Source organism: Pteropus medius, unplaced genomic scaffold, assembly GCF_902729225.1.
Source record: "Pteropus medius unplaced genomic scaffold, Ma_sr-lr_union100, whole genome shotgun sequence".
NCBI lineage: Eukaryota > Metazoa > Chordata > Mammalia > Chiroptera > Pteropodidae > Pteropus > Pteropus medius.
Genome location: NW_024345481.1, coordinates 1,170,425 through 1,191,312, shown reverse-complemented (window position 1 = coordinate 1,191,312; position 20,888 = coordinate 1,170,425). Strand labels below are relative to the sequence as shown.

The 20,888-nt window shown below is 35.1% G+C and overlaps 1 protein-coding gene across 23 annotated transcripts in view; it reads right to left on the bottom strand.

Moving 5' to 3' along the window:
* The window catches only part of SCAF8 (SR-related CTD associated factor 8), a 191,470-nt gene that overhangs the window by 151,101 nt on the left and 19,481 nt on the right, over positions 1–20,888 (bottom strand). For 20 of the 23 annotated variants that reach the window (XR_005655139.1, XR_005655140.1, XR_005655141.1 and 17 more), the window contains 3 exons: positions 10,910–10,993; positions 7,505–7,549; positions 1,203–1,364 (listed from right to left, as the gene is read on the bottom strand). Coding sequence is in view for 2 of the 23 variants with exons in the window: in XM_039873864.1 (XP_039729798.1) it covers positions 1,203–1,364; positions 7,505–7,549; positions 10,910–10,993 (291 nt within the window). In the remaining 21 variants the exon portion in view is untranslated. Of the gene's footprint in view, positions 1–1,202; positions 1,365–7,504; positions 7,550–10,361; positions 10,517–10,665; positions 10,806–10,909; positions 10,994–20,888 lie in introns of those variants that run through there. The other 3 variants (XR_005655161.1, XR_005655158.1, XR_005655159.1) reach the window with 2 other exon arrangements.

The following is a 20,888-nucleotide window of genomic DNA, read 5'->3' as shown; positions in this document are numbered from 1 at the left end:
TCCATTAGTTAACAAAGATGATAATAGTTTATCTCCATATATAACCACTATAACATGTTTTTTTCATAATTTTTATTTTTCAATTAGTTGGCATATATTATTGGTTTCAGATGTACAAGTGATTAGTTATATAACTTATGACGTGACCACCCCAACACCATACGTAGTTATTACAATATTGACTACATTCCTTATGCTATACTTTACATCCCATAACTATTTTGTAATTACCAATCTGTACTTCTGAATCCCTTCCCCTTTTCATCCACCACCCCCAAATCTCCTCTCATCTGGCAGCCATCAAATTGTTCTCTGTGTCTGTGAGTTTGTTGCTGTTTTCTTTATTTTGTTTCTTAGATTCCACGTGTAAGTGAAATCACATGGCATTTAGTCTTTCTCTGATTTACTCCATTCAGCACGATACCCACTAGGTCCATCTGTAACATGATTTTTCTGATTAAGAACTATAATTATTAAAAATAAACGCTACCTAATCCTGTTGGATTTAAAGTAAAAGATCTGTGGTGAGCTTTTAAGTTTTGTGGTTCTTCCTTAAAGCGATCATTATTGTCTTCATCTATTCTTATCTTTTTCTACATAATCAATATTGCAATCAATTTTGTCAGAAGAGCACACTAAATATCCAAATCAGCATCCCAAATAAGTAACCTTCTAATATCTTTGAGCACACATGAAGATAAACAACCCCTTTTCATTCTCCCTCAGGGTCAAAAGCCTTCCTTTAACGTGACATCAAGTATTTATTCATTCAGATCTAGCAGACCTAATGATGTGGTTTCTAGCACTAATAAAACTCTACCGTAACACAAGAATTTTGATATGCAGTTACTTTCTATTAATTGCCTGGCAAATCCATTTTTCACAAACACTAAGTAGGTAAATGAGGTCAAATAATCAAAATTCTGAATTGGTCGTGTGTGAATAAATAAACTTTTAGTATAATGCCAAAGCTTATGATAACAAGTTTACCACCAATTGCTTCAATAAATTAAAAAGTGGCAAAATCAACTACATCTTTCCACTCTGTTTAAGAACAAAAAGGAACAAAGAAGTGTAATAATTAAATACACAAATTCGGAATAACTAAGAGTAAAGGATAACATAACATCATAAATTAAGATACTCTATAAAGAGTCTCCTTGAGACCAAAAGGGTATCTACTTTTAAAAAAAACAGCATACCTTGTCATCCCCAGGGCAACGATATAAATTCTGGAAAGTGCTAATGATGTTATTACTAAATCTGGGTGCAAAGACATCCTTTTCTTGACCAAACTGATGTCGAGATTGTCGTACAATGGAGTCAATAACATAAAGTCCAGGTACCTTGTATTCTGGTTTACACTGATGAAAAAAAGAGTGAGAAGAAAAGGAAATGAGAAAGTAAAATTCCTGATCGACAGAAATCACCACAGATCCTATACAAACACAAAATCACTGTTCACGCTGAGGTAACAAATACTCAGACACTGGCTATTCCACACCATCTTTGTCTGGAATGGCATACTGAAGACTCTGCTTTGGCTATTCATAGGCTCAGTTCGACTGCTATCAGTTGAACTTAAGTTCCACAATAGGACTGTGTACCTGCCTCGAATGACAAAAAACAAAAGTAGCCGATAAATAAGGTACGTTGTAAAAACTCTGTTTAATGATTTTGCAAAGCCACATGGAAAGCATCAGCAAATTCAGGGAAGAAGAGCTCTAGACAAAACCCTGCCAGCGTGCGTCAGACAGACTGCACTAACACTGACAAGGGGCTTCTGTACTAACACGGGAACGAATGCCAAATGGCAAACTGTAACATTCTACATACACTGAGCCCAAAGTTTCAAAACTTTTCTCAAACACCACACCTGTAAGAAAGATAAGACACTACCATTATGATTCTAGCAATCAATCCTAAAAAACATTTTTCAGCGACTCCACTGATGTTTCTCAACCTTTTTATCCTTTACTCGAACTGAGGAACATAAATCTCTCCTTTTTGCCACAAGCTTTTCTAGCCTATCTAGTTAAGTGGGCACAATGAAGAATCCTCCTAGTTTGTCTCCATATCCAGAAGCATGAGAAAACCTGCTTCACGAACGTGTGTTGACTAAAATGATGGAATCAAGGCTGCAAAGAGCGAGTTTCATTTTGGGGACTAATTAGGTAAATATTTTACCCCAAGTAACTTCCTGGAAATCATACATGGCACTAAATCAAAACTGTGTTCTTGCAAAACTCTTCTTGGAAACCGAGTACCAGTGAGAAAAAGACCTTCAACCCATCTCCTGACACACGCATATTTCTATGGGATATTTAGCTGAGAAAGTGAGTGATTTTACTCTGCAAAAAAAAGGGGTATTTCAGATGTTCCTTCAAATCCTTTAAAAGAACCTTTTCCTTAAGGTCTTTATTAAGCCAAGAAAATGAAGAGACCATTAGAACCAATTTACAAGTATGCACTGCAAGACTGTGGCTGTTAGGTACTTGAAGTATTTCATAAAAAGGCAATAATAATGTTGACATTTGAATATTAAAGTTTTCAGTTTAACCTACCTAAAGGTTAAATGTCTGCTCTGTTGAGAATTACCATTTTCGAAAGTCTGAAAGAGTGAGCTTTCCTTCAAGTTCCCAAAAAGCCTAGCATATTCGTCCCTCTCAGTTCATGTATCTGATCAAGGCTATTTTCCTTTGAATACTATACATTCAAAGAAATAGCTACCTAACCAGGCAAAAAATATATCTCAGTAAAGAGCAGAAAACTTTTAAAATTTTGAAAGCAGGAGGACATCCACTCTGTTAAAAATTATCTATTTCCTAATGCCACAAACATAGATAAGTGATTATTTATTAACTGATTTATTGCCATTTTAATTTTCCCCGACAGAAAATAATCTGATGTATAATGTTTTATATAAATGATTAACAATCTGATGTATTGTTTTATATAAATGATTATCTGAATGAAATTTATAAGTCCATGGTAAGAGCTTTAAAAGTTAATAATGGTAGACAGGGTAAAGGGGGGTCAAATATGTGGTAACAGAAAGAAATTTAACAATGGGAGGTGAACACACACTGTGTGTGTGTGTGTGTGTGTGTGTGTGTGTGTGTGTGTGTGTGTGTGTGTGTGTGTGTGTGTGTGTGTGTGTGTATGCCTTACTGTTCAAAATGTACAACTGAAACTTACTGGATTCGTTAACCAATGTCAGTATAAAAATAAATTAAAAAATTAATACTGAATGGTCAATAATCTAAGTAATTAATGCACTGGGTTGTTTTTTTTTTTTTAATAACAAATACATTTTTTTCTTTATTTTTTTTAATGCAATTACAAACTCACAATACAGAAGAATCATGAGTTCACAATATAATAAATGGGCCTTTCCGGCCTACCGTAAAAATTACAAAGCTTCAAAAACGTAGCAGAAGTTTCAGTAGTAAGCTATGCGGCCTAAGAAAAAAACACGTCCACAGTATCTTCAGACATACTACATACGAAGATACTGTGGGACAGAATTCCCTTCATTGCTAGATTAGGCATTTTTGCCACATAAAATGGCAAAAAAAAAAAAAACTTTAAGAATTTGTTTGAAAAAACTTTAATATTTGGTAAACTTGGCTAAGTCACCAACTAGAAACTTGGGGAAAGAATTAATATCAAAAAACCTGAAATGTTTTTCAATTTCCTCTTCAAGTTCTATCAGTACTGAAAACAAGAATTCTTAAGATTTTCCAATGTCATGAGGTATTTTTTACTCTTTGAATAATTTTGTTTTAAAAAGCTGTGTAATGTTAAATTTTCAGCTACACAATCTTCAAACTACATACTATTAATTTCCAATTTCTTGTGTTACAAATAACCTTTGGGGGAGAGGGTGAAGAAGGCAATGACAGATTGGGAGAATGCACCTTTAAACATATTTGTGTGATTTTCATTCTACTGTTATCATAAGTCAGGGTTTTCTGACAAAAGAACCTCAAGGTGAGTTGGACCACACTGCATTATATGAACACACTTTTAATAATGATTTTGTTATTAGAATTTGTGCTGCCAATTTCAGCTACTAACAGTTGACATTAAACAGAGCTAGAATGGTAAAAACAGGAGCATGTGGCTATACTTGCAAAGCACTGAACGATGCTGGCAGTAGCATGTAAGAAAGAAGGCCTGTCCCAAGACAGTCACAACTGACACCACATGAGTTCTCACAGTAAATACTAGAAAAAAATCTTTTCTTGCTTCTGGCAGGAGGAGGAGAAAAGGAATCATTTTGAGATAGCCAGCAGCAGCACTCTTCTTAGCAAGGTGTGCTCTCTGGACAAACCATTTAACTGGAGCCTAACCAAGCTGGGGGAAGGTAAACAGCCAACTCCAACACACTCCAGCCATTGTTTCACCAAAGGGGGATTTAAAAAAATCTGAAAAGCCCGTGTGAAATTCACAGTCCAGAGGTACAGGCTCTGTAAAAATACTACAACTAACATCACACTTAACAGTAACAAACTAGAAGTTTTCCCACTATGATCAGATATGGATGACAATAAAGTATGGACAGGCCCTCTCACTAAGATCAGTATGGATGGCCCCCTCTCAGCACTGCTCCTCATCATCACCCTGGAAGTCCTAGTGAACACAGTAGGACATGAATAAAAGGTGTACAGATTGGAAAGGAGGGGTTACAAGAACTAAATTTATATACTACTACTAACTGAGCCTACAAGATCTTCACTGCTAACTTTGAACCAATCTACACAGTATTTTATTTCTTAAGGAAATAGCATTAATTATGTAACTTAAAACTACAAAAAAAAAATGGAAAGATCGAGCAATATTTTCTTTTAAATGGCAAACACACTACTTCTATGCCGGTTTCAAGACTTCTGATCCTGATGAAACAAAGCTCACCAACTTCAGTTTTAGCACACAGCTTAGCAAAATCTGAGGTTGAACTAGATGTGATATACTGAATCTGAAGAAAAGTAACAGCTGTCATAAAGAAAGCAAGTATGTTTTAATTTTGGTAACAGAGTACATTTTGCTCTTTGGCTATAGAAATTCCTTTTATTTGATGAGTCATTAAGAGTCTGAAAAACACCTTGTTAGAAATTTTAATACTGGTTGGAATTTAACTCCTTGAGTGAAGGTGATATTAAGATAATATCTTTTTAAAGTAAACTTTAAGACTCATTAGATTTTAAAAACTTAAGTCTAAAAATATCACGGGTTGGTAAAGAAGAGCAGCATAAACTCAACATCAGTATTGAGAGTGTGAATTAGTACAATCATTTTGAAATTAATTTGGTATTAATTATCTAGCCAAGTTGAAGAAATGCATATCCTACAACCCACTAATTCCACTCCCACAGAAATGCAAGCTGAACCAGGATATATATATGAGAATGTTCCAGCAGTACTGTCCATAATTCCATAAACAAATGTCTGTCGACAAAAGGGATAAGCTGTTTATTCACATAATGGAACATATATGTAGTGATGAGAAGAAATGGATACTGCCACACGCAACAGAAATGTCTCCTAAATACATGACACTGAGTGAGAGAACTGCACACGAAGGAATAGATACTACGGGATTCCATTTACGCCAACTTAAAAGGCAGGTGAAGTATTTAAGAATTCTGACTGACAGAGCAACACTGCAATAGCAAGCACGGATGTAGCGAACACGAGTGTCGGACTGCACACTCCGTTCGCCTGGGGAGTCATAGATCAGAAGAAGGCACTGGAGACTTGGGGCGCGTTAGTCAAATTTCTGCTTATCAAATGAGTGGCAGTTACACAGGTCTTCCCTCTATAAAAAATTTAGCTGTATGTGTTTTACGCACTTTTCTATATGGGTCCACCTATTTCACACGCACACAAAAAACCGTTTATATAAACATCCTTGACTTCATAAATAAAATAAAACAGGCAAAAATTTCTTATCTTAATGATTAACAATGACTGGTAAGCGTTTCAAGATATATTTGAAATGCAAACTTAAGGAGGTGTGGAACAAAGAGTTAATCTAAAATACCTTAGGGCAGAGAAATTTTAGTAAAAAGTACAAAAAGAATGTGAGAATCTGGAAATTTACTCCTTTCAATGGGGCTAAAGTGCCTGATTCCTTATGTAACCCTCGCAAGAGGCCAGAGTGTTCTTTCGAGCAGTTTCCCTGGCCTACAGGAACTCATCTTATATTGCTAATTTACCTTTTCGTTTATTATCTTTATTCATCGAACTATAAATTTTTCATGGCTAAAACACAGAATAACAGATAACATATTATCAAACTGCAGCCACACTCTTCCCTTCCTTGCACTATTTGTTTATGGTGGATGAAGAAAAAAAACAGAGAAGCTGAATAACCTGTAGGTTCCAAGGGTGGATGATACCCAAAATTACAAGTTTACTCTCGTTAAATAATACTTCAAATTTTTTCTTAGATCTCTCACTTGACTATAATGTGCACAACAAATTAATTTTCTTATAAATTTGCTAAAACAGTATTTCCTACTATAAACAATAGTCTAATCCAGTGGGTTTTACAAACTGAGTTCCACAGAAACAACTCAAAGCGCTGTCTGAGCAAGCAACCTTGAGGGCTACGGGAGAAAAACAAAGCAGGTGGCCGTCAGGCTCCCCGCCCATTGTGCTCCCTTTTACTTATGTGCTATCTATGGCTGCCCCTTCCCCCGATATTAAAGTCCTAGTAAGAATAGGAAGGAGGGGAAAAAAGGTTTCCTCTGGTATTAAAAATACATACACAATCTGGAACCTCATCGAAACTAAAAATCTGTGTTCTGCAAAAGACCTGTGTTAAGAGAATGAAAAAACAAACTACCAACTGGGAAAAAAATATTGTAAACCACACATCTGACAAAGGACTTACATCTAGAACATATTAAGAACTTTCAAAACTCGACAGTAAAAAAATCAAATCATCTAATTAGAAAATGGGCTGAAGACATGGAAAGACAATTCACTGGCGATGGCAAACAAGCAAGTGAAAATGTATCCAACATGATCGGCCCTTATGGAAATTTAAAACACTACCCGTCTATTAGAATGGCTAAAATAAAAAGCAGTGATAACACCAAATGATAGCAGGCAATATTTTCTCCACACCTTGTCTAAAAAGATTGCTGCTCTCTAGGCATTCAGCTTGGTGAAATTTAAGAATTTCTTTAAAGGCTATAAAAGGCAATGAATTTATAATTTCATTAAAAATCAATCATACTGACACCATTTTTTTCCAAGGACAGATGCGATGGCAATAAAAATTAACAAAAATGTCTACCTGAAAACTATTGTTTTTAAAGTTATCCAAAAACCGATTTATTTTACTTTGTAATTAGAAAATAAATGGAATCATTTCTTGAACAATCCATCAAAACAATTTAAACCTAGGTATTTAATTTAAAAGAGAAGAGCACATGGCACTGATCTATAATTATAGTACATTAAGTGTATATATGAAAAATTATATACTTACTTTCTGAATGAATTTCTCAACACTCTGTACCACATGTTTATAGAACTAAAAGAAAAAAGCAGAGCATGGTTTTAAAATCTGTTTGATTAGATTAGGATTTTTCTGCTAAGCATAGGATTTGTTTCGGCATAGTTTCAAAGGTCTTTTAAAACAATGAATTTTACTCATGAATTTTGAGACGGCCATTCATGTCACTCTAGCTATGATATCTCATTAGTAAAGGGATTCTTAAAGTAGACAGATGGTCTGTATATCCAAAGTGTGTTACATTAACACAGATACAAAAGAATTCTACCACAATCTTTATGAAAGTACATTTTCACGAATAGTTGCCAGCAAAATACTTGTGATAAGCACTTTGACAAATGAATATTCTTACTTTCACAGAAGGAAAAGATTACCTATACTATTATTTTTTCAGCTAAATCAGAGCAATACAAGAAAAACCAACTGTCAACAAACAGCATTAATAAATATAAGCAAGGGTGTTGTTTTCAATTTCATTTTCTCCTACTTCTCCCAGAATATGGAACTGCAAGTATATATATAATTAGATATAGAGATGTATAAGGTTCTAATAGATCAGCCAAAACATATCAGGAAACATGAAATGAGCACACGGATTAAAAATTAGTAATGGACTACTATCAATTATGAGAAACCTTAAAGTTTTATAACCAACACTATGAATAAACCTGAAAAGAACAGAAATTATAGACTGAACCGAGTATCCAAAATTTGTGCTTAAATTTTAATATCCCAATGGTATTTTCATAATTAGCATATTTCTGTTTAAAGAACTAATTTGAATTGTGTATCTTTATACTTCAGATCTCACAAATTATGCTTTTAAGGGATATCCCCTTAGGCTGAAAAGGATATTTAAGTAAACTGCATCATAAAATCCAATATTTTAAAATCAAAAATAACGGAAAACCTCATTATTCATAGTAACAAATCGAAACCTACAAAAACTTTAAGCTTGGCTAAAATTTCCTTACTAGAAATTAACTGTTTACCATTTAAGTTACTTAAGTAAAAAACCTAAAACAACTATTTAAAAGTTATTAGGCACTTTAAAGGTAGGTACCTATAAACATTTAAAATCAATATACAAAATATTTACTAGGTAATATTTATTAAGTAATAATTCTACTGGAAAACATCTTTGACAGTGCTTCTTGCTTCTAGGTACTTTATGTACACTACATGTAATTCAGAGTAAAAAATGCTTACTAAACTTTCATTCAGTTTATTAATTCACACAGACCTCCTTCCACAATAGTTATCCGTGAGGTTTTGCTGACAGTGTTCAATGTTAACGAGCATCCACAAAAATAATCATCTTCTAAATGCTTATGTAAAAAATCAACAACTTACCTCAGTGTGATACATAGTATTATTTAAATGTGAATGAGAAGGCAGTTCAAATCTCAATTTATATATGTACTAAATACAGTTTTAAAATAACACAGTATTGCAAAATTGTTGGTCTGAACTCTTTAAAAACATAAGTGACAAGAAAAACAAAACAAAACAAAAAGGCTCGGTGACAGTATCTAGAAATAAATGTAATGTGTGATCTTGGCTGAATCCTGAAAAAGCAGGGGTGCCAGCTACTAAAGTCAATAGGTAAATAAAGGCAACTGGTAAATGTAAGTATGGATTGTATATTAGATAAAAGTATAATAAAGTGAAATCTCCCGCATGGGATCAGCATATTGTGATTACTTAGGAATGTCTTTGTTTCTAGGAGATTCAAATTCAAGTACTTAAGATTGTTATGAATGAGATATGAAATGCTGAAATGATTCAGCCAAAAAGAGTGTGCACATGCGTGCATGCAATGTGTGTGTGTGTGTTTAGAACTACACCAAATGTAGCAAAATGTTCAGAACTGGCAAATCTAAGGGGAAACTGTGTGTTAATATTTTACAACGTTTGAATTTTTTTCAAAATAAAAAAAATTTAGAACAGCAACAATAAAACAACAGTACAGTATGTCATAATGGTTAGATTCTTGATCAAGAGAAAGCTGGATTTGAATCTAGCTGTATTTATTCTGACTATTGTAAATTACTTAATTTCTCTTAGACCCTTCCAACATCTAAAAAATAGAAATAATGTTAGCACCTATGCCTTATGGAGTCTCCTAATTAAAAAGTATTGTGATCAACAAAAAAATTATGTGCAAATGCATCAATTACTAATATTCATAAAATAATAATATACATGTTTGCACACTCTCAGGATCATGACTATAAAAAATCAGATCACAATGTAGAACAGTACAGATAAAAAAAGCACAAGAAATTAAACATTCTATACTAAGCCTATCAGATAGTCTGAAAAATCACTTCTTTGAAGAATTCTCTAGCTTAAATGTGTTTACTGGTGACTGTCCTTATCCTCCTTTGATTTTCCGTATATAAATACTGGGATTATAACTATAATACTGTAAGATATTAACTACATGTCTGAAAACTAAGATTTGGCCATTAGAAGACTGCAAAATCATCAAATTATATGAATTTTCTCCTAGTGGTGATTCTCTGTAAATAGATAATGCTGTTAAACACAATTTATTAAAATAACTGGTGCTTCTGGTTATGGCTGATGTTCTTATTTATAGTAGGAAAACGTATCACCAAATACCCATAGGTTAATACCTGCTTAATTAAAAATAAGCACTCATTCATTCTTGTTTTTAAGAGCCCCACTAAAGCAGGGAGTCTTAGCTTTGGGGACAGGAACCTCTTGGAGAGATGACTATGGCTGAGTTTCAAAAGGTCCTTAGAGCCAAGAAACTTTATGTAAAATTTTGTGCATATGTATACTTCTCTAGAGAGGGTCCAACCTTTTCCTGAGATTTTCAGAAGTATCCATGAGTCAACATAGGTTCAAAACCACTGTATCAGAGCAATGGCTAAATGTCTGTGGCCTCTTCCCACAGTTCAAATGTCCTATGTACAATGAGGCTCAATTATTTTCCATAAAGGCCCATTTCCAAATCTATAATAGAATCAATAAGAAAAAAATCAATACATTAAATTTTACTTACAAAACTTTTAAGAAATAATTTCAAGATTTCAAGATTCTGTGCCAAATAACAGTGTTAAACACATTCTCCACAATGTGGCTATATCTAAAATCTTACCTACCTAAGAAAAGTAAGGAAAAATGACTGCTTCAAAGTTTATGGAAGAATATTTATCAAAATGTTATGTGTTTATCGCTAGGTGGGAGAGTTTGCAGCTGACAGATTTTCATTTTTGTTTTTCCCCATGAACATTTATTAACTCTGTAAAAAGGAAGAAAATATATAATCTGTAAAAATTATCCCACCCCCAAAATATTAGCGTAGTATTTTCTTTTGAAAACACAGAAGTAAAATTTATAACTCACCTTAATAGCTTTGATGGCTGCCTTAGTAATTTGGGTCATTTTCGCTTTAGAAATTGGTGGTTTGTAGTCATTCAGGGAATACAACTGATGAAAAAAAAAAAAGAACAAATTTTAAATTCAGCCAAACTAACTGTCTCTAAGCAATTACATGAAATTACCAAACAATTTCCAATTTCATATTCTCAATGAAAATGCTGTGCTGCCTTTCTTTTAAAAATCAAGTTGAACATTATTAGCCATCTGGGAAATGCAATTCAAAACCACAATGAGGTATCAGTTCACACTCGCTTACAGTCAAAAAGACAGATAACAACATGTGTTAGTGGGACATGGAGAAAGTGGAACCCTAATGCACTGCTAGCGGGCATGTAAAATGGTGTAGCAGCTCTGGGAAACAGTTTGGCAGCTCCTCAAAAAATGAAACGTAGTAATATATGATTTAACCAGCAATTCCACTCCCAGGCACACATATCCAAGAGAACTGAAAATGTATGTTCACATAAGAACTTATACACAAAGAGTAATCGTGACATTTATAAAAAATTCATTTAAAAAGGGGAAACCGCCAAAGCCCATGAACTGATGAATACTGAATAAACAAAATGAGTTATAACCATTCAGTGACATATCAGCCATGAAAAAGGAATGAAGTACTAATATATGCTTCAAAATAGATGAATCTTAAAAATACTATGCTGTCCAAATTTTAAAAACAACATATTATAGGATTACATTTATATAAAATGTCCAGAAAAGATAAATCTATTGGTGATTGTCTACAACTGGGAGAACTGGAGAGAAATGAAGAGTCGCTACTAATGAGTACTGTATTTTTTTCTGGGGTAATGAAAATATTCTAAAGTCGAATGTAGTGATATTTGTACGACCATACTAAAAGCCACTGAATTGTATACTTTAAATTGGTTACCTATATGGTAGGTGAATTATACCTCAATAAAACTTTTAGGAAATCAAGGGATATAATGTTTAGCAATAATCTGCCCCCCAGAATATTTTGTTTTGAAATTTCTCATATAAGCAAAGGATAATAATACTGCTTAGATAAAAAAAAAAAAAAAAGTTAAAGACAAGGTGAGAAATTAGGAGAGAGACAAATAAGCTTAAATGAACACTGATTAAAACTTGTATTGCACTCAGTGATGCTAAGATTCTAACAATAATGCTAGAATATTAAATATAAGTCTGGAAACTAAGCTTTGACCATTATGACACTACAATAACAACTTATACAAACTTTAAATTAAGCCAAATTTGTTAGTTAATCGACTAGAAATTTAACGAGTCCTCTACAGCTTTTGGTCCAGCACCCCTAATAACCCATCTATCACTGATTTCTACTGATTTTTACCCAGTTTCCTTCCCTCATATTTGTCTCCTCTTTCTCCTCCAACCGCCACCACAACTGCAGTCCAAATTACCTTTCTCTCTCACATAGACAATACCCAAAAGGATATGGCATGTGTATCTTTTCAAAAACTAATCTGAGAGGTGATTAATACCCATTCTCTCTACCCTTAAAAAGATCAATGTTTTCCTACTCTGGATAAATACAAAAATCTATACACAAGGCCCTGCCTGATCTAACTCCTGTCTCTACCTTTGCAGTTTCCTCTCACCCTGTGATTCCCAGTCCAGCCCTCTGCTCCAGGCACAATGATCCCTAACAGAGCCTTTAAAATGGGCTTGTTCTCTCTATTTGGAATCCTCCCCACCAGAGCCTCCCCACTAGATGATCCCCACTAGATGATACATCTTGGTCAAAGCATCACCTAATGAGGAAAGCCTTCCCGACCTCCCCAACCAGATCAGAACCTCTTATGCTCTCATTGTACGGTCATTCGCCTTCGAAGCATTCACTGTAGTAATCTGACATTTCCTTGTATGATGATTATTTAATACTGAGCATTAGTAATAAAAGACAAAGGATGTAAGTTCCTTAATGAAGTTTAAGTTAATAAGAGGTTAACTGTACCCTAAGAGCTGTCCAAGATGAAATCAATCCCGGGAGAAATACAAATGTCTTTCCCTTTAAGTTCCCACAGAGGTGCTCACCTCTTGATGACTCTACCCAACCAGGGTTAGGATTTCATCAGATCCTTTAAGAAGCTACCTCTGTCAAACTTAGAGAATTTTAATGTATGTGTAGCTTCAATTCCTGCCCATATGCCAGTCTTACCCGCCAGGTGCAAAATAAATAACATCAACACACTCCATACTGCAAGCCATGTAAAGCAGACTTTCTTAGGCCCAGGCCCACCTGAGATCCACTCCTGCCCTCTCCTGCTAGAGAACAAAGCCCTGACTCTGTTTAGATTTTTTCTTTTGCTCCAAACTATATCCTGTGTCTAGAGAACCGATATTTGTTAAGAATAAATTAAAATTAACAAATACATACAACACACAGCATTGCACAAGCTTTACACAGAAAGACCTGGATTTGAATTCTAGCTACATCACCTTATTACAAATTACTAGACCTCTGAAGCTGAGTTTTCTTATTTACAAAATAAAAAACGATACTCATTTCACAGAAATATCGCATATAAAGCTTTCAGAACTAAAGTAGCTCAGCAGAATTAGCCATCGTTAAAATTAAAATCCTCCTCTTTGGTAGTTAATCTCCATTAACAGATCCATCATTTATTTATTCTCTTAGCTACTTGAAGGTTCTTTCTATAGTAATCTGTTACTAGAGAATGAAGATGTATTAGGTTCTTCCTACGGTTAGCAATTCATCACTTCTTCCACTTTGTGTAATAAAGCCCTGACATTTCGATCAAGCATCAGTCCATATTCTAGCAGCTCAAAGCTTTGCTTGTTTGCATTCTTTTTTTAGGGAGAAGGGGGGCGGTTGGGGGATGTGGGAGACGAGGTAAGGGAAATATAATTTAGACATGTAAAACATTTTCAGTCTGAAAAGTCAGCTCTCATCTGAGAAGCTCTTCCAAAAATGCGTCTACTGCAGAAACTTAAGGTACTACCCGGAGAAATATTACGTAATTTAGTACTTGTCAAAGGATCACTGATACACATGCTTCCAACTATTTCTGTAGATTTTCTAAAATCTGTTATGAAATGTGATCATCAGAAAACAGGCATTGAACATTTCATCTAATCCCTCACCAAACACCTGTACTAAAATTTAATAATAAATACTTAACTTACAAAGATTAAAAATGTCCCCTAGAACACTATCTTTTACTGATCTCTACCCAAAAATTCCCTTACATAAGAATTCACAAAGTATATTTTCACTGAATTCAGAGAATGACTTGGCTAATTTTCATGAGCTTACTTTCTATCAAAAAAGGATGATTTAACGTTTCCCTTTTCTGGGGCTGTTGTTGATGTTTACTCATTCTGAAAACATCACAGATGTCTACTGACATTACTTCTCAGCTATATTTAACTAGTTTTGTTGTATACAATAATAAAATCTATTTTTCAACTGCAAATAACTCTAAGATGCTTCAAAGTTCTTTTTAAAACAGGTGGAGTATAAATTTATACATTTAATAAACTAATGTGAACCTAGTACATGACTTCAGAGACAACTTGTCATCATCCAGCTTTCCTTCTATTTCCTTCCATTCTATCTCCAAATTGAAGTGTTCTATACATTCCACCATTGCTCAGTCCTCAGCATCAAACTCAATCCTCTAGGACCGCCATCAGACTACTTATTGAGAATTTTATGATGTCACTACAACATTCAGTATTTTAGAAAAAGAAAATAGTGACGAAATATGCTGCTAACCCATTGGAAGCTTTTTAAAACATCTATAAATAATACAATGTACATGAAGACACTATATTTAATCTTTAGATCTACAGGATATGACAATGCCTGATACACAGTTAATAAACCTTTATTACCCAATTGATAATTAGGAAGTACCAAGTTTCATTCCAACCCTCATTCTAACCAGATCGATCAAGCTGCACCAAGAATTGGGAATGTAACTCTCTCTGTATTCTCAAATTTTGATCTGGGACAGAAAACATGGTTTATACTGGAGAACGCTGGAGAAGAATGAAAGTGGATTCTGGGACCTTTCTTTTCCTTTGCCCGACGATTCTCATACCTATGCTTGAGTCAGAAGAGCACGGCTGCATGCTCTCTAGGCTTGGGCTCTCCAGACACCCAGTTTTCTCATATATAGGTTTTAGTCTCACCTTTTATTTCTTAGGGTCTGGCTCCCTGCTACCACGTTTTCCAAAGTCTAAAGTGGCTGCTGATCTCGTTAGTGTGTTCCATAAAATTACTGCTTCAGTTAAGACTATTTTAACTTTTCTAGGGCTACTGATATCTGCTCTGCTAAACTCTGCTCCCATATCCAAGCTTTTTTCCCTCATATGCTATGTTCTAATGTTATTGAGTAACCTGTGAACAGCCCTTTATTTATACAAACTAAATCCATCTGACCGCAGTGACTGAAATGAAGTCTCGGGATTAACCTGCCCCTTTCTTTGGCTACTCAATACTCAAGACTTATCAATTCAAAGGAAAGACGCTAACTAATAGCCTGGGTTTTCAGTCTAACTCATTCAGGCTCTTTATGTTTCAATTGCCCTCAAGTACACTGAAAAGTGCTCTCTGAAGCAGTAACATTTTAAATTTCCATACTATTACTTATAGGCACCACATCAAATGCCTATTTTGAGATCTGAAAACAACTTCTTCAAATCAAATCAGTTTCTAATGACTTTAATCAAGGTTTGCAGAATCTTTTATCTAAACCGAGATATCTTAGGCTGCTGCTGGCTACTCAACCAAAAAACTTTCATTTCTAATAAATATTTTTAAAGTTGCTGATTACAGACCAGGCTCAGGGTCAGTACAGTAATTATTTGAAGCTGTGGAGGCCACATGGTCTCTATCTCACTAAGTCTGTAGCATGAAAGCAGCCACAAACCATTCACATGTAAATGTGCAGGTTTTGTTCCAAGGAAACTTTTACAAAAGCAGGTCAACACTTAAATGTAGGCAATATTTCTCAATGCTACAAATATATACAATTTTTTTTTAATAAACGCTGCAATCTCATGTCCCTGGAAAGTACATTCACACCGTCCCTCATCTACGCACTGAGGTTCATTAACCAAAACTTAACAAAATGTTGTACTCCATGCTTATTTCAAACAAACTCTTCGGTTCAAAAATCAGTGCCTTTCCCATCTGAGCACTATTTAATTAATTCTACTATGATCCTGTAAGAGCCCAACAAAAACTTATTATCTGACATACTCCAGAGAATCATCAAATCTGGATAAGAGCTTGCTCATTTACAGATTAAGCTTATGTCTTCAAATTGTTAGTTCTACGACCAGTGGAATTAACCTTAAGTGTGAAATAACACTGACCAAACCCAATTCATTTTTCCCAACAATGGTACTTTAGGGACTTGAGAGTACCGGCTAGGATCTCTCTCGTATCTCCAAAGAAATCAGAAAATCAGAAATCACAAAAGTTCCTGGAACCAACACAATCTTGACTTTCAGTTCAAGACAGCATGCTGACCACAGACATTTGTCTTTTCTTCCTTCTATCAGGAGGACAACAAATATAAAAGATATAATAACTCACAATGAAAGGCAAAATGAGTAGAATCAGCAGATGTCGCAAACTTCCAGAAAATGGAAATAGTTAAGGACTGATTGCTACTGATGAAAGTAAGAAAATATTCAAGCTACAGTACATACAAAAAAGAAGATATAGCAAAAGAAGGAAATAATTTGTCCTGCAGAATTCCAGAGAACCACCACTCAAAATCAAGGTATCGCAAAGGGCAAGAGTGGCACAAATGAACTGATGCTTCCTCTATTCTTGCAAAAAGTCAATAAATGTCTAAAACTGACCATTCAAGAAACACTGGTATAAAAATATCATTTGGTGATAGGAAAGTAATCATCAGCGCTAAAGTGTTAAGAACTAAAACGTTCTTCTCTTTGGGGGATCCAGCATAGGGTCAGAGAGAAAAGCTTCCAACAGAACCTCTTTTGTACTTAAAAAAAAAAATTACATACATAAGCTACTTTGAAAAATATAATAATTATATTTTAATACAATCTTGTTCTAACTCCAGTGCCAACACTGGTCCTCCACAGTATACCTCTGCCCCACAAAATTCATGTTAGAAGTCCCAACCCCTAAGTGACTTTTTTTTTTTTTGAAACAAGACCTTTATGGAGGTACTTAAGGTTAAATGAGGTCATAAGAGTGGGAGACGTGATCCCATAGGCTTACTGTCCTTATAAGAAGAGACACCAGAACACTCTTTCATTGCCATGTAAGGATAGACATGAGAGGGCCTCATGGGCACTAGGACTTGAGAGTGACTGCCAGGAACTGAGAGTGATCCACAGCCCACAGCTGACTAAATAGAGACCCTAGTCGTACAACAGCAAGGAACTGTTTTTGGCTACCAACCTGAATGAGCTTGGAAGAGGAACCCATGTCTAAAATGAGAGAACTACTCGCTAACACTTTGACTGCAGCCTGATGAGATCATCAGCAGAGGACTCAGGGAAACCAGTGCCTGGATCTTGACCCATGGAAATTTTGGAACAAATGTATGCTGTTTTAAGCCACAAGCTAAGTTTGTGGCAATGTATTACACAGCAAGAGAAAACTAATATAGTAAAACAAAGTTGTGAATGATTTTTCCTAGTTTTCTAACGACTTACAAAGATTTTTAAATTTCCGTAAATATTTTTGTGAAAATTATTTGTAATTCAATATAGAAATTAAATTTAAAAAATAAAACATTTCTCTGCTTTTTCATAAATAACTTAAAAGTTAAAAACAAAAATTCAGTATTTGCATATAGGAATAAAAAACTAATCAGACTTGTTTCACAGATGAAGTCGTTTTAAAGAGCATATTGTATTTACCCCCAAAAAATAATAAAAAGTTATTCATAACGATAACATGTACCCCTATGTTTACTGCAGCATTAGTTACAATAGCCAAGACATAAAAACAACCTAAGTGTCCATAAAAAAAAAAAAGATGAAATATGGCCATTTGCAATAGCATGGGAAAAGGACAAAGACCAAATGATTTCATTCATGTGAAATACCAAACAAAAAGAAATGAACTAAAGAACAAAAACTTAAACAGACAACAGAATGGTGGTTACCAGAGATGAAGGGGGAGGCAGGGGAGGCATGGGGGGGGGTGTCAGGTGGTGGTGAGCACACAACAGAGTATACAGAAGTCGAATTATAATGTTGTACGTCTGAAAATTATGTTATTAACCAATGTTAACTCAATAAATTGAATTTTTAAGAGCATATTATTCACCAACTTTAATACTTGAGAACCAATACCTTATTGCAAACTTTACTTTAACAAGTCAAAAACTAGGTATTCTGTATATCCAAAATTTCTTACCCCCTAATTCTCCTTTCCTATGTATCAGGGGTCCCCAAACCCCGAGCCACAGACTGGTACCAGTCTGTGGCTTGTTAGGAACCAGGCCGCACAGCAGGAGGTGAGCCCGGTTGCGGGGAGGCGCAGCCAAGCTCCATCTGTATTTGCAGCTGCTCCCCAGTGCTAGCATCACTGCCTCAGCTCCACCTCAGATGCTCAGGCATTAAATTCTCATAGGAGCACCGGTCAGTCCCCTGGTGCCAAAAGGGTTGGGAATTGCTGCTATATATAGCATGATCTTCCATGGTTTGTGACAGAAAGTAAATAAAACAATATAAGCATGTAACAAAGTAACATATAAAATTAGATGCCTTTGACAATACAACAAAATGTAACCAGAAACAATAACATTAGACTTAATAGTAACAGATTCAACATTAAGAAAAGGAAGCTCTAAAAGAATAATGGGACCAATATAAACTTGGGTTAATTTTTACTGAAGTGGCAATAATCTTAGGCAAACAGAATTTTTTAAAGAACAAAGGCTAAGTTATAGATATTACCTCCTCCCGCCCAATCAGGCTTGTAACAAAGACACAACTCCCAATTTATACTATGTGTTAGTAGGAAAACGTCAGAACAAAGTTTTAATTGCATCTTTGAAAAAAAATAGACCATATGGAATTGCAAACACCAAAGCACATAAAATCTGAAATGTTATAATGCCCAAACACTAATGAGTGAACACAGAAATTGCCTTTTAAAAAACCATATACTTTTTTCCTGTTTATAAAAAAGTTGGAAAATACAAAAAGCACAAAGATGACAGAAAATGCAAATTATCTACAATCCAACAATTAATCACTCATTCCAAACATAATCATTAGTGCCAGGCACTATGGATCCAACAGAACAGGCAGACAAGGTCTCTGTCCTCATCGAACTGCGAGGGTGCTTTTAGAGATGATGGTATTCTAATAAACAGTTTGCAGAGTACGGTTAAGTACACAATCAAGGTAATAAACAACGTTATTTGATGAATACACAAAATTATACATCTTTCTCAGAATGTCAAATCCAGAATCCCTTCTTCTAAAAGTACAAGCACATAAAAGAAAATGCCTACTTTCTTAAAATTATAAATATGAAATATGCATACATCTGTCTAGTAAAAGTGAATCTAGATACTAAACTTTGAGAGGATAAAAAGATATCCTCTAGTTAATAAAAAAAGTAAGGCCAGAATTTGATATACAAAAGTGCTAACAGATTATGACCAATACGAATGTTTATATGCTTTATAACTAATTATCCTTTCCTGTGGGATATAAGCATTTTCAGATCATTAACCTTTTCTATTAAGATATTCTATTAAGCAGAATATCTATTTCTCAAGCATGGCAGACGTCTAAGGTTTTGAATACTGTTAAAAAAGAAGCTATTTGAGAATCTAAATTATACTTTAAAACTGTTGATAAGGAAAAACTGTAATCAGTTCTTCCTCCCAAAAAATACTATATAAAGAACTAAATTAGACCACAAAACCTTATTTGTATGGTCCCTTAATTCAACACACATATTTATATCTTTTCCAAATCCTTGGACTAAAAGGGGTTAAAAAAAATACTCAAAAATATACACAAGAGTTACAGTGAGTCAAGATGAAGCAAGTCAACTGCAGCCTCTTTCACACTGAGTACAACTAAAACGCCAGGCTACAAAAGCAACCACCAGAGAGGACCATGGAAAGTAAAACAGCAGGCCTACTGGAGCTGCAGTCAAACCTGAATGACCAGTGATAGCGGGGGAGGGGCCGTGTGTGGGTGTTGAGGTAAATTTTACGGTGTTTCCTGTTCCTCTATTATCTCCTGGCTTTGATCCCAAAGCTGGCAGAATCAGAGGGTGCTGTCAATACCAGAAGCAAAACAATGAGAGGAAAACTCCCTTAGCCTAGCCAAAAGGATGCCCATGCTCTGGGAAAGGGGAGGTGTCCCTGGCCCTTCTAAGGACTGGAGGGCAGCCACTGTTGCCACACCAGCACCTAAAACCCCAAGATAAGAGCCATCCCCAGAAAGAGGAGCCAAGAGAAGAGGCTCCTATTATCCAAAAATATGGTGAGGAGTCCGCATTTTTTTCCTCTTCTTTCTTGCTATTTCACTCTGAAGGCTAAACCGGGAGAGAAATCTGACTTTTTGGCCAGAACAAGAAAAGGGTATCCCAGAATCTGACACAGCACAGGGAACTCCAGAGAGAGCTGGAGAAGCGGACATCCTCATTCTGTGTAACTTAAGTCCCAGGCTCATCCCAGAACGGTGCCAAAGAAGCTCAACAAAGGCTCTGAGAACTAAAATCTGTGTAAACCCAACACCTAGAGACTATCTCCTGAGTGTCACATGTGCTGGGCACAACCTAAACAGAATTAACGCTTTGAAAACCGAAGTGAGAATGGAATCACCACAAAATGGCAAACAGAACTTACACACTGAATGCCTGCTAAACGAACATTGACACTCTTCAGAAAATTTCATGCACTCCTACAATATTGAAAATGTCCAGTATACAAGCCAAACTTCCTCAATATAA